This window comes from Haplochromis burtoni, unplaced genomic scaffold (assembly GCF_018398535.1).
Source record: "Haplochromis burtoni strain Fernald_Lab_line unplaced genomic scaffold, NCSU_Asbu1 Contig_581, whole genome shotgun sequence".
NCBI lineage: Eukaryota > Metazoa > Chordata > Actinopteri > Cichliformes > Cichlidae > Haplochromis > Haplochromis burtoni.
Window position 1 is genome coordinate 66,052 of NW_024582942.1, and position 14,877 is coordinate 80,928.

The 14,877-nt window shown below is 44.7% G+C and overlaps 1 protein-coding gene across 2 annotated transcripts; it reads left to right on the forward strand.

Annotated features, from left to right (window-relative positions):
• The first annotated feature begins 1,899 nt into the window (after positions 1 to 1,899).
• Positions 1,900 to 10,751, forward strand: hjv (hemojuvelin BMP co-receptor). 2 transcript variants are annotated; one of them, XM_042214518.1, is made up of 5 exons: positions 1,900 to 2,207; positions 2,838 to 2,888; positions 5,894 to 6,013; positions 8,522 to 9,066; positions 9,436 to 10,751. In XM_042214518.1, exons 3-5 carry the CDS (start codon positions 5,935 to 5,937, stop codon positions 10,057 to 10,059), a joined length of 1,248 nt encoding a protein of 415 aa, XP_042070452.1. In that variant the 5' UTR covers positions 1,900 to 2,207; positions 2,838 to 2,888; positions 5,894 to 5,934; the 3' UTR covers positions 10,060 to 10,751. The 2 variants fall into 2 exon arrangements, with proteins under 2 accessions (XP_042070452.1, XP_042070453.1); XM_042214519.1 differs by having other exon boundaries at positions 1,900 to 2,888.
• The last annotated feature ends 4,126 nt before the right edge of the window (positions 10,752 to 14,877 follow it).

The following is a 14,877-nucleotide window of genomic DNA, read 5'->3' on the forward strand; positions in this document are numbered from 1 at the left end:
CCCTCTGACCACCACCAGTAGGCAACGGCTGAAGTGTCTTGCCCAAGGACACAACGACCGGAGCTCGAACCGGCAACCTTCCTATTACAAGACGAACTGCCAACTCTTGAGCCACGATCGCCTTCATGGCTTAAGTGAGACTCTTTGTAGTTTCACCATCACGTTGGTGTAATCGTTAAACCCTGACACGCTTTTTCACTTTTTGTTTGATGAATACAGTCTCGCAGAAGTGAATTCAGGTGGTTTAATAATTAGCAGCTGCTGTCCAACAGAAAACACTTTAGTTACACGATTTCACCGTAAACCGGTGGCGTGTGATTTCGCAGCACACCACAGTACTGCTATGAAAGCAGATATTGTCTGACTTCTCCAGAGTAGTTCCCCAAACACTTTATCCAAATTATTTCTGTTTATTTACCAAAAGTGTTTTTAGTGCATTTGTCCAACAACAAAGACAAGAAAATTTTAATTACTATATTTCTTAATATTCTTATTTTAATCATGAGTTTTAAGGTAAACTGCTTTGGCGTACTTTCATAAGACATTTTATTCATTTGTCTATCACCAAAATGTACATTTTGTCAACTGCTTTTATTGTGAAAGGCAAGAACGCGAGGAAGCTTCTGGTATAGATTAAGCTGTGCCCCAACACAGCGGGCAGCTCTCTAACCCTTCAGTGTTGCAGTCTCTGTGCAGAGAGTCATTCACCCTGTTTCAAAGTTAGTGGCAGCTAGTAATGCTCACTGAGACGAGAGACACTCAAGAGCACAACAATCACATCCTTTGGATTTTTAAACCCGCCGGGTCACACAGACGTTACTCTGATGGATATTAGAGGGTTGGTAAAGGTTGCGTTTTACATTCGGACACCAGCGATGAAAACGTGAGAAACACGAACAAATTACCTGTGACTCAGCCTGGGTGGAATTCTGTGACCAGTATGACCAGTGAGACTCATGCTCAAAAAATGTTCCCAGTGTGTGTGTGTGTGTGCTCATACATATAAACTGCTCATATTGTGTGTGGGTATTTATAAGCCTGTGTGACTGTAACTCTGCAGAGCAACTGAGGTTTAAATTTAGCCTCACACTCCAAAACACACACACACACAGTCACGTTTGCATTACTGGAAACACAGGACGCTGACCAGGAGCATTTGCAGCAGACCTAACGTTGCATATTAATATTAGTGTATCGCATTAGACCTTCAGATTTAATCATTCACCTTATAGGGACTCGCTTATCAACACCATGCAGTTGTGTAAACAGACGAGTACAACAAGCTCGCGCACACACACACACACACACACACACACACACACACACACACACACACACACACACACACACACACACACACAGCTGTTAAAGAGGGCTAAAGGTCAGCTGACAGCTGTCTGTCACCGTTCATGCTGGTCATTCTTTTAAAGGACCAGTTCAGTGTTTTTATATAAATCCTTTGATTGACTGAGGATCAATTTCAAGCCCCCAAAGCTCAATTTAAAGACTGGAAATGCTGGAAACAGCCGGCATGCTCCCTGTTCAGCGTCACATATTTGGAACCTACCCGGGGGCCCCTGCTGAGGCCCCTCATTCCCACATTCCCAAGTGTGTGTGTGTCCCAGTAACCAACTCCAGAGAGCAGTCTGGTCACCTTTCTGTAGTCACAGCCTTAGCGTCTCCCGGTCAGACCTGGTGACACCGTTATTCCTTATTTGCTGCTTTTATGAAGCACTGAAGTAGTTCCACATTTGTGCTGACTTCATGTGTTTGTGGAGGTTTTTGAACAAACTAGTTGCCCTCAGGTTGATCTGTGGTGGCAGCTAAAACCCAACGGAACAGGCAACAACATCAATCATTTATTGAGGTGTTCAACGTATATGCCTCCCGCTAACAGCACACGGGGACGACGTGTAGGCGACGGTCCGCAAAGTTCTGTGTGGAACCATCGCAGTAAGCCCCGCCCACTGACCGCTGCTGTTTGTTCTGTAGGAAAAAACACAGACAAACAGACAAGAGTCCATTTTACAGCGCAGAGAGTAAAAAGGAGGCAGGTTGACCTGAATGAATCACTCGGGCTGAATATTTATCGTTCTTTTATTAATACTTAGATCTGCTTAACTTGGAGGAAACTGCAGAAACAGGATATTTAAGGATCTAAAGTAATTTTGTTATTGAGTTTATCAGTGAGGACCAACTCTGAGCAGGTAGGCCTCATATTAAAGCTTCTGACCAAATTTCACATCTTTAACTTCTTTATTCCACAAAAACTAGCGTGAAGCAGATAAAAGTGATAAATCATCATTAATTAACAAAAGATAATCAGTTGCTTACATTTTTTAAGCAGCATTTGCATTGAACATATAAATAACGTTAACAGAGAGAAATGGGACAATAAATGTGGTTTGGAGAGAACAGAGAAAACAGCTGTTTTAGCCCCTCTCCTTCAAGCCAGCAAATCAAATGCCAACAACAGTTAGCTCACGGGTGAGTAAACAGAAAACCCCAACAATCACACGATCCGTATGAGAAAGCGCTTTGGCATCAGTGGGAACCAGACTCGGGGAGGTCCAGTCATCTGCCAGAGTGTGATATAAATCACAGACTGGAAAAACACGTTTAATAATAAAAATGTAGACAACCAAAAACTACACAGACAATAAAAGCAATAAAAGAATGTAACAGGAATGGAATCCATGAACGTCACAGTAAACAGTGAAAGTGTCGGTGCAGCTTCGGCTAAGTTGACCATGACATAAAAAAATCAACCAAAGGGTTGAAAAAACGTTAAAGAATCGTTCAGGTGATCACGAGTCATGTGACATTTGTGTGTGCAGGTTTTCTAATGGCTCCTGGAGAAGAAGAAGGTTCCAGCGAGCATCATGCAGGTGAGCTGAAGGTCCCGATGGTGGCGCTCTGTCACATCTGTGTTACTGTGAGAAAACAGTCACACGATTCCACAGAAAGTCAAAAAAAGGAATGTGACTCTCATGTTTTATCCTCAGATGTGTGAATCGCTGTTTGAAAAGATCCGTCTGTATATTTGTTTAGAGGGGGGGAAACTCACACCGAAGGCCCCAAACATTGTTGCACAAGGCTCGAAATGTGTTGTTTTTTTCTGCTGTAAAAGTCGGGACACTTTCACAGAGGAGTCTTTGGTGGCTGACTCACAGTACAGGAACTGGTCATTCTTCCGTTCCTGAGGTTTTCATGAATAGGATAAGATAACTCTTTGTTTCCGTTGCACAGTCATGCTTAGCACAATAGTACAATGGAACTGGAAACTGTCCCACGCTGGCATAAGCACAACTAAGCACAACAAACACAACAGAGGAATTTAAGTGGATTTGTCCAAGTGCAAGAAAGGTTTGAGCAAAAAAAGTAATGATTTAATAAAAAATAAAAGAGTGAGTGAAAGTTTATTGCACATTATTATTGTTATTGCCCACCCAAAAAGTCCAGGGAGGTAGCCAATCAGGTCAGCTGTTAGCATTGATTAGGGCTGTCGGTCTGTTGTAAAAGCTGTCCTGCAGTCTGTTGGTCCGGGACCTCAGCAGCCTGAACCTCCAGCCAGACGGCAGCAGCGTAAACACCCGCTGTCCTGGGTGTGTGCAGTCCCGTAGGATGCTGCGTGTCCTCCTGAGACAGCGAGTGCTGCACAGGTCCTTCAGGGAGGGAAGTGCCTTTTTGTGTGCCATGGTGCAGCTGGAGAACCACACAGATGCAGGATGTCAGCACACTTTCATGGAGACGATCAGGTCAGAGAGGTATAATAATGGAAAATGCACAACATGAGGAAAGACGAGGAGAAAAAAGAACTCCCCCCAGACTGAGCTCCAACAGGGAGATCAGTTTGAGAACAGAAAAAAAAAACACCACAGCGCATACAAAAAGCACATGACTATCATCTGAGAAGCTTCTTCAGTTCTAAGGTCTGGAGAGTCCCAGATTTAAACCCAGTGGGAGTTTCCCCCCAAAGAGGGACAAAGGACCCTCTGATGATCCTCCACCTAATCACATGAGCCAAGGGGTGAAAATGGGTGTGGGTCACAATCAGGTGAGCTCACTGTGAAACCTGGCCCCACCCTATCATGTGAATTCCTGAGGTCAGATGGCCCAGGATGTGAGTGGGCGTTAAGGCGTCTGGGAAGGATCTCAAAACTGGATCATAGATGGCAGAGAGTTGGTGTCGTAAGCCCCGCCTCTGTTCAAGGATGGTCGCTCACAGTGGACATAGAAGCTTCTTTCACTCCTCTTTCAAACCATCTGTCCTCTCTGTCCAAAATGTGAACATTGGCATCCTCGAAAGAGTGACCTTTGACCTTTAGATGCAGATGGACAGCAGAGTCTTGTCCCGTGAAGTTTGTGTTTAGGAGTTTTGTCTTTTGGGTGAACCAGTTTTTGTCTGAGTGTGTTGCTGGGTCTGAAGTACACCAGGATGTCGTCATCTTCTTTTCTGTGCATCAGAAGAGAAGATCAGACACCAGCGAGGGAGGATAAGAAGGACAGACTCAACAACACTGTCATCCCCTATGTAGCCGGTGTATCAGAGAAACTCAGGAGAGTTTTCTCCAAGCACGACATTTGTTTTTTATGTCTATCTGAATTCTTGTTCACATGAATAGTTTATATAAAAGATGTCCAACTCAGAGACAAAAAGGCTGAAAGGAGGGATTCATGCCTGGAAGTAGGGCTGGGCGATATGGCCTAAAATCCATATCGCGATATAATTTGAAGCACGTGCGGTAACGATATATATTGCAATATATTCTTTTCTTCTGTATAACGTATTTTCCACACTATAAGGACTTAAAATCCTTTAATTTTCTCAAAAATCGAGAGTGTTCCTTATGTATGAATTCTGGTTGTGCTTACTGACCTCGAACTGATTTTGGCTGCAGATTTTTGAAACTAATTCAAACGTACAGCTCTGCTACCACTTCTAACATAAAGACAGAAACTAAACAGCAGTGGCGTTTGCAGGGTTACTGAAGTTGGACTAGCTGGTATATAATGTTGTGCTACGTGATTGCTAGCGACACAGCTATGTTAGCATAACATTAGCACAGTGAAGCTGGAGGATGAAGCCAACTTTTTTTCCACTCGATAAAAGTTAACGTGAGGGATTCTGGTGGTCAGGGACAAATGCAGTCGCATAGCAGGATGCTGTACACGGGCCAAACTTCAGCCAGGAGAACAACTGAGATATTCATCCACAATACGAGGTTAGTTATTAATATACTGCAACAACATGGGAACAGAACAGCTGCGAGAGAATTCAACATTAATGAATCGATGTTACGGAAGTGGAGGAAGCGCAGTTTTTCCCCATATTTCAAAAGTGCTTCATCTCTTTGCTGTGACTGTCGCCCGCCATAATTTGCAGATGATAATGGTTGTAGCCGCTGCGATGCTTTCAACCAAAACAGGCGCAGCTTGATGACATCATCAACATGCGCTATCGCGATAGAGCGATATAGTCAAAATCTCTATCGTTGGCCAAATTTATATCGTTTCTATCGTATATCGTTATATCGCCCACCCCTACCTGGAAGTCAAAATTATGTTAGTGACTGGTTTCAGTCAACCACAGAATTTATACGAACTCTGATGATCAGTTTTAAAGAGAATGATGATTGCAATCAGACAGATGAACTCATGTGCAGTGAAATCACTGATGGACTGTAATATTTAATTATCACATGAGCCTGCCAGTGAATCATGCTGAGTAGCATCATGAGAGGGGAAGAGAGGTACCAGTTCCCACTCAGAGCATCATCATGATCAGAAATCCTTATCAGAGCAAACGAACCAGCTCATTTACAAGTGGAGGCGGGTTACAGGGTTTGGCTGCTAACAGGTGAGTGTGGCACATGTCTGTGGCATTTTTCAGTCTGGTGCTGATTGACTGAACGACCTGCTGTGAGCCTGCTGATGGCGCTCTGGGCTGCCTTGCTGTGGAAGTGCTGGATCCACTTGACTCTGCTGCTCATCCAGGTTTCTTTACCTGAAGGTACACACACACACACACACACACACAACACCAGTACAACAACACCACACACACACACACACACACCTCCCACACGCCTACGCGACTCCAGTACATTACAGACAAAACAGGAGAGTTCTTCATCTTGAGAGCCCAACAGGAAGTGGAAAGCCATTAGCGATAATATCCACAAACTGTTATTTTGATCCTTTAAATATTTATTTGCCAACATGTAAGAATATGGATTCTTAACCAGCAGCCTTTCAGCTGAGCATTAATCAATGCATGTCTCAGGTATCAGCCTTTAGCAGCAGCTTAGGGCCTTCAAAATAAAAGCTTCCCATTAGAGAGACAGAGTGCCAGTGGATTCTTAAAAGCTTGTGTTTTTCTCCTGAAGATTTATTTTTTGCTAGAATTTTCGGACTTTCCGAGCAACAACACCACTCCACACCTGCTCCAGAGCAGACTCTGTCATAGATCAGCATGTATGAAAGCACCACCTGCTGACCAGTTCTCCTGAAATTAGCAGAATTCCTGGAAGATCCATCAAACACGGATGTATGGCTGGAAATGCATCCCAAACAGTCTTTGTCTTAGATGCTCAGATGTGTCTGTATGCCTGTTGTTTTTTTAAATTTAACTGTAAGCAGTAAAGAGGTTTAAACCGCTGTGGTTAGCAAGAAGGTCTTGGGTTCAAATCCTTGTTTTGTGTGGCATGTACGGGTCCTCTCCCAGCCCCACAGTCCACAGACATGCAGTTAGTGCGGTTAGGTTAATGGTGATTCTATACCAGGGGTCTCAAACTCAAATGAGCCGTGGGCCGCTGCTGGCACCGTCATCTCATTGGAGGACCACTTTAGTGCTTAAGTAGTACAAAAAATCAAACAAACAAGAAACCACCCACTGATATTTCCTGAAATGTAGTGTTTTGTTTGTTTGCTTCAAATAAATTTCAAATATTGTATAACACGACAAAACTGCAAACGTGAATGCATTGTTTTCTCACTCCTAACTAACTGAAGCCTTTCATTGGTCCACCAACTAAACAAAGCTCCTTCTCCTCGTGGCAGCACTTCTATCATTTTGTTCGTACTTAACAAAATAAAAATGCAGACATCAGTGTACACGTTAATCTGAACTAACACAGCCAATCCCTCAACATGTTTGTACTTTACTGTACCTCAGCCAGGTGCGCGGCTCCGAGCCATAGTAAATGGCCTGTATTTGTATAGCGCTTTACTAGCTTTACTAGTCCCTAAGGACCCCAAAGCGCTTTACACATCCAGTCATCCATCCATTCACACACTGGTGATGGCAGCTGCATTGTAGCCACAGCCGTCCTGACCACCACCAGTAGGCAACGGGTGAAGTGTCTTGCCCAAGGACACAACGACCGAGACTGACAACCTTCCGATTACAAGGCGAACTCCCAACTCTTGAGCCACGATCACCACGGTAGTAAAGAGACCTCTGCTCTGGCTAATACGTCGGGCTCGTAGCTGAAAACTAGCTTTACTTTGTTGTCTGGGTCAACTTTGCTAGCGAGAGGCAGAGAGAGGCGTTGAAAGGCTGCTTATTGTTTCGGAGGAAAACAGGAACACGGTGTACAGTTGAGTCTTAACAGCTTACTTACAGCTGGGCTCGTCAGGCTCTCTTCTTGGCTGCAGTGGTTATTATTATATTTACATGCTTCCAGCTCCCGTTTCTGCTCGGTGACAGCTCCTACTTTTCCTTTCTCTCCCACCTCGCTCACAGACACATAACAGCAGTCCATGCTCCCTGCAGCACGGACTACACTGCCCATGCCTGTAGCACTCTGCTCATATTGCCTTCATATTAATAGAATTTTTGAATAATGATTAAAAGAATATTTCTTCACACCAAGTAGAGGTTAAGGGAGCTGCAAGTGACCCGCGGCCGAGAGTTTGAGACCTGGACTGTCCATAGGTGTGAATGTGAGTGCCCATTGTTGTCTTTCTCTCTCTGTTAGTGATGCGACCTGTCTGGTCTATTTGCCATTTACCAAATCAAATTTCAAAGTAAGCTAGTCCTACATTTGAAATGTATTTTTATATTTATTCTTCACATCATTTCAGTCCAGAAAATGCTGAGACTGCAGTATTATTGTATTACAGGCTCCTGGAGACTAAACTAGGAAGCCAGTTCAGTACACCCAGGATAGCTTTTCCTTATTTGGCTTCACTTGCATGAAGCTGCTTTTCAGCAACCTCCAGAACTGTGATGGTAAAAGTCTAAAAGTCAATGTGGACGTGGCAAAACTTGCAGTTCCAGTGTCCACTTGTTCTCCAGGGTCAACCCCGTATAAGAAGAAGCTACTTTGAGCTTCTCCTTTATTCACAAAGGATTGCCACAGCAGTTCTGATGTTCTCCCTGATGCAATTCCAGAGGGATTTGTATCTCCTTCCAGAATTTGCTGATCAGGCAAATGTGAAAACTGCTGCATGGTGGGAGCCCTAGTTCGAGTGTCCGTAAGCCTGTTTATGCTAAACACTTTCTCCTTCTTATCAGTTACAGCTTCCTGTCATATCCTGAGGTGTAACTCGGATTTTGTGGCTGCAACGCTGGACCTGGGCAGCAGCAGTAGTGGCAGCGGCGGTGGGGCAGCAGGAGGAGGAGCAGCAGCTGTCAGCAGGCAGGCGGCGAACGCCGGTTACTGCAGCGCCCTGCGCTCGTACGCCATGTGCACCAAGAGGCTGTCGCGAGCGTGTCGTGGTGACCTCGCTTACCACTCTGCGGTCCAAGGAATCGAAGATCTGCTCATCCAGCATCGCTGCCCCCGGGTCGGGCCCACGGCACAGCCCCGGGCCCCCCCTGCTGAAACGCTGTCGGGGGACACCTGCCTGTATGAGAGGAGCTTCTTCAGCAGGGAGGGGCAGACACCCGAATACCTTCACTGCAGCGTGTTCGGAGACCCGCACATCAGAACTTTCAACAATGACTTCCACACATGTGCCATTCCGGGGGCGTGGCCTCTCATTGACAATGAGTATCTGTACGTACAAGCCACCAGCTCACCAGCCAGGGGAGGCATGTACGCCACAGTTCTCACCAAGGTGAGTGCTGACACTTACAGGAGCAGTCAAATGCACCATCAGCTTCTCATGTAAACCTCAACTTACGGTCGGGGGGGGGATCCGAGCAGAGGGTGAGGTGGGGTACACCCTGCATGCCGTCAGTCTGCTGCAGGGCTGACCGATAGAGCGTCGTCGCGTTGTGCTCAAACTACAGCCCAGTGCACAAAATGCAGTTTACTGTGAAAAGAGAGAAATGAATGTCAGACATGCTGAAAACTGACAAAATGTCCCAATAACAGCAAATAAAAATGTAACAGTGAGCAGAAATAAACATTTACGACCCCAAAATGAAAATAATCACAGAGCTATTATGGAAAACGGCATTTAATGTCTTCTTTTTCCTCTCAGATCACCATCATCTTCAAGAACTGGCGTCAGTGTATCGACCAGCAGCTGTACCAGGCCGAACTGGATAACGTCCCCGCCGCCTTCGCTGACGGCTCGATGTGGAGCGGTGAGTGGCGAGGTCATCGCAGCCTCACGGTTCGGTCTCTGAATCCCGGCCGGCACGCCGAGATCCGAGCGGTGCACGTCGGCACGGTCTTGGTGGTGCGTCAGAGCGGCCGCTCGCTCGGCCTCTCAGTCCTCTCGCCACGTGGCGTCGTTGAGGCGTTCAGGCCTGAGCAGGACCTCCAGCTGTGCGTGTGGGGCTGCCCCCCCTCCCAGAGACTCAACACGCTTCACCCACCACCATCAGACCCTTTGATGTCCACCGCCATCAGCGCTGAGGACCACTGCGCGGCTCTGCTTCCAGCTCGAGACGTCTACTATCAGGCCTGCGTGTTCGACCTGATCGCCAGCGGAGACCTGAACTCCAGCATGGCCGCTGTCAGTGCACTGCAGGATGCCCAAACCATGATCCCAGACAGGGAGGGGGTTCACCTGCTGCTGGTTGGATCTGCAGGGCACACACGACCTCACCTCACGCTGCTGCTGCTGCTTAGCATTTTGGGAACTCTTAGCAGGCCCTGAGAAACAGGAAGTGACCTCAGACTGTGAAGCTGAAGGAAATGTTTGGAAAATTTCCCAAACACAGCACCTGGAAGAGGACCTAAATGTGATGTCCCAGACGCTGACATCACTGCTGACACCTGAAGCTGGTTTCATGGTCCCACAGAGGAAGCTCCCGTGCGGGCGTGGCCCGTCTGCCTGTCTTTGTGCTGTTGTTGGTCCGTTAGCTAGCCACGGAGAAAAGTCAAGCTCTAAAACACGAAGAGCTGAATTGAAACTGAGACAAGTGTCACTGCAGCCTGTTTGTTTCGCTCTTTGAACTTTATGCTACGGTTCTCCCGTTAAACTCTTTTTTCACTCCCTCTTGTATCCAGACCAGTCGACATTAGGCAGTTACTCACATCATGTAATTTCAGCATTGTGCTATATCTTGGAGGACTGCATGGGAGTGTGTCTACCGTGGATGAAAACCCCACAGAGACATTTGTGGGACCATAAAACCAGCAGATGGCGTCCTGATGATGACAGTCTGGATGGAACGGAGCCGCTTGGAAACTTTCCGGGGCCGCAGACTCTAATCGGAGCCCCGAATGTTTGTGGATCACTGCAGCTGATCCAGAACCTTAAAAAAATCTGTGTGCAAAAGAAAAAAGAAATTAATTTAGCTGCTAATTAACAATCTGATAATAAAGATTTCCTCGTGAAATGTTGAATAGTTTGTGATTTTGTTTTATTTTGATGTTCCAGTGCAGTACAAGAGCACGTCGCTCTCGCTCTGCAGGCCTACTTGTTGTTCCAGAGTATTTAAAAGTAGAATGGGAGGCAGAGCCTTCAGTTTTCAGGCCCCTCTTCTGTGGAACCAGCTTCCAGTTTGAATTCTACTTTCAAGATCAGGCTTCAAACTTTCCTTTTTGCTAAAGCATATAGTTAGGGCTGGACCAGGTGACCCTGAATCCTCCCTTAGTTATGCTGCAATAGACGCAGGCTGCCGGGGATTCCCATGATGCACATGAGTAGTTCTTCTTTACTCACTGCATGTGATCTGAGTTATTTTTCATCTCTGGCTCTCTTCTACAGCAAGTCTTTGTCTGCTTTTACTATTTAGACAAACGGCATCAAATGAAGTTCAGACGAGACAGTTTCAGCTGCTCTACCATCATGAACTGAAATGTCCTGATGCAAAACATTGAACCCAAATTTCCATCAACTCCACTCCTGATGTGTTTGTGGCTGAATGAGGACCCAGGATAAAAAAGAAGCCCTTTGTTACCCCGGTTCTTTTTTTTACTGTTTGTTCAGTAAACCTCCCCCGGAGCTTGGAGGACTGCACTGCAGTGTGTCTACTTTGGGTGAAAAGCAGAAGCTCTGTTTCCTGAGAAACCTCAGGAAAATTAATACCAGATAAACCTTTATTAGTCCCACGAGTGGGAAATGTTTTGATCACGGTTACAATTTAAGAGCAGCAAAGATTAAGAAACAGAAGAACATCAACAATAGAATAAGATTAGAAATAATATCATACTATACAAAACAAAATAGAATACATTAAAAATAACATCCGTCAAAAGCTGCCGGTGTCCTGCTATCGATGTTTATCGAGAGCATCCTGTGCTACTGCCTCTGTGTGCGGGTCCCCAGCTGCACAGCAGGAACTCGGCTGTTCCTCTGGAGCAACACCCAAATGCAGCCACCAGGCAAAAGATACAGGATCTAAATAGCAGCTTTGAATTACAAGTCATTTCCTCCAATTCAGTCTCACAAATACTGCGCAGACGTCGTGTTTATGACTCTTGCGTATTGGATTCTTTTGTAATTATATTCAAACTGTTTCTCTTGACTCTGCAGGGACTGCACTTTATTTTGTTGACAATAAAGATCGTTTAAATCTTCCTGTTTGCAGCGCAGCAAAAGCGATCCACAGTAAACTCACAGAGGAGATCACGAGTGTGGAGACGCAGACGTGCTGTCGACATCTCGTTGTCTTTCTGTCTCACTTTGGGTTTTTTTTCTAGCGACAGAGTCTCTCTCTGCTTGCTTTGCATCTTTTTGTGTGTCTTTGGATTCTTTCCCGTTCACGTTCCCGGAGGAGCCACCAGCCGAAGTGCTCGCACACAGCTGCAGTGGCCTGAAAACAAAGAGAGTGTAAGAGTGTGCTTCAGTGTAAGAATAGCAGGGGACAGGTCCTGGTCACAGAGGCAGAGACACACGGGGTTGTTATGTGTTTGTCTGAAACGTTATGAAGCTAAAAGCCTCAGACTTCCAAAGAATCACATCCAAGCAGGGAAAATGACGACATGGCATTCCAGCAGCCTGAAACGTTTCCTCTACAAATTTAAATGTAATTTCATCATCACTCAGATCTGATTAATCGCTGAATCAGAGTAATGTTGAACAGAAGTGCACAGCAAACCGAGCAGGATGACTGAGTGAGCTGCATCACGTTCGTGCCCACCACAAAAAGCTGCAGTAAAAGTGAAGTGCTTGTAAACCCTCATTTCCAAGGAAAAGCTACTTTAAAATCACAAAGTGAAAGGGAACATGGGTCAAACAACGTGACTCACCATGAGAAAACAAAGACACACAATGAATTAATAAGCAGGCTGGATTATTCAGGGGTTATTCAAACAGTCAGCAAAGTCCTGCGAGTATAATCCAGGATGTTCATGTCAAATGTGTCAGTTTAAAAAGAAAAATGGTGACACTTTTATTTTTCTTCTTCATAATTTTACTTCATTTGTTTTTTAAAAGATTTTTAGTCATAATTTCATTTCAGGCTGATGATCCACCTTCATTTAATCAGAAGTGAACATGAACCTGGACCCAAATCACCCTGCATCCATCTTTCAACACTTACTGTAAGTTTTCAAACTGTCTCACAAAGCCGACAGCCCTGCTCCTCGCTCTCTTTTAGGGGAACGCTGACGCAATCCCAAGCTGAGACATCTAATCTCTCCAGCATTCCTGAGGTCTTTTCCTCAGACGTATGACTTATTTCCAAATTTGGATCTGCTGAGCCTGCAGGTGTTCATTCGAGGACTGAAAAACTTCACGACCGCCCAAATGTTCATTATTTGCATAAAACAGCGCTCTGATCACATTTTTGGTGCTACTGTAGCAAAGCTCTGCAGACACTCCTCTACTTGTCCTCTACTTGGGGCAAAAATTCCTTTCCACTATTTTTCAGCTCCCTATATGCTTTACCTATATGCTTTTTTTTTACTATTAAAAAGCCCTAAAGGCAACTTTTTTCCAGCTTCATCATTTCCTGTGATGGTGACTATATTGTCGTGTATATGTAATACATAAACACGCTCCATCCATTCTCTTCCGCTTATCCTTTTTCAGCTGTCTTAGGGCGAGAGGCGCGGTACAGCTGGACAGCTCACCAGCCTGTCACATAGCCAGCCATCCACACTGTGCCGCCTGCACTTAAACACTATTAATAAAATAAATCCCTGCATGCGTGCAGTGTGAAGTGTTTTTGAATGTCAGTGACACTAGAAATGCCAGTCCACTTACCAAGTGCAGCAAACAGTGGTTTGCAAAACGTGTGAATGAAATGTGTGAATTTTAAGGCTTTCAAATATTGTCCAATCAGCATTTTCTCTGAAAGCATGTCTTTATGTGCCATGTACGATATTCTCTACTAGAAGAGTGAAAAAAGTATTAAAGTATTGTTTTCCTTTTACATCCCTGTGCCTGTGCTTTGTGGTTATTTAATGTATGTATGAGTAAGTGCCTCACTACAAGTATGAAACGCAGAGTTATTGTGAAATGTGAATAATAAGGAAGATCAGGAAATCCCCTTATTTAATGATGTGATATAACGTGCAGGCAGGAAACACCTTCAGTGTAACTCTGACTCAGCTCTGAGAGTCTCCGGATTGTCCTGGAAAGTGACTTAGCAGAAAAAAAACTGATGTCAAACCTTCTGAGAAGCGAGCCGACGGCTTCCTCGGAATCTGCTTCAACACACGACGGACGGAGCTTAAATATGAGCATCAGGAGCATGAAGACCTCACATCACAGCCTCCACAGGACAGGACCACAGACCAGAGGAGCAGGGACCAAACTGAAGTCTGGACCATCACAGGATAACAAGTCAGTTTTAAATGTCTTCCTTACCTTTGCTTACCTTTTATTTCAAACATTTAAAACTAGTATTCTTGATATTTTTGCACCATTTTTTAGAGTTTGTGCTTGAATTTCAATATTTGTCTGCCAACTAAATGCATGTCTATTCCCAGCAGCTGGGATAAGCTGCACAGCTAAACATCTGCATGCTTGAACAAGCAGAAATACCTGAAATGAATGTAAAAGAAACAATGGCAAAAAGGAAAGCGCTCGAAGGTAAATCAGGAGAATGATACAGAAGGGCAAAAAGTAAGAATTGATTTAATGGAGATTATTATTATTATTATTATTATTATTATCTCAAAAAGATGCTGTCATGCACAAGAAGTGTGTGCAGTTTTCCCAGTGACAGGCGCTGTTATATAAAGTATGTGAGATCTTGGTGTAGTTTGAAATGCCCTGATCGTTGTTTAGAATAAACATTAAATGAAAATATGTGATACAGTCATCAGTGGTCACCTATATGTGCAAAGTGGTTCCATCAGTTTTTGGATTTATGATGACAAATAAACTGGTTTTCATTAGCAAATATCTGAGGCTGCTTTGATTAGAAAATGATTGAAAGAAGATAAGAATATTGTGCCACCAGTGTTTAAATGCACACTGAGTTGGCGTTTGCTGTGGATTCTTGGAATCTCATTGTGGAATACGAAACGAATTATTATTTGAATGAAGTCTGAAAAAGGCCGAACAGATTCTTTGATT

Bases quoted from the DNA above. Each gene is read 5' to 3' on its own strand.
- hjv (XM_042214519.1), top strand. From the start codon at position 5,935: ATGGCGCTCTGGGCTGCCTTGCTGTGGAAGTGCTGGATCCACTTGACT. The intron at 6,014-8,521 runs GTACACACACAC...CCTTCTTATCAG, and splicing joins CCAGGTTTCTTTACCTGAAG to TTACAGCTTCCTGTCATATC. The intron at 9,067-9,435 runs GTGAGTGCTGAC...TTTTCCTCTCAG, and splicing joins ACGCCACAGTTCTCACCAAG to ATCACCATCATCTTCAAGAA.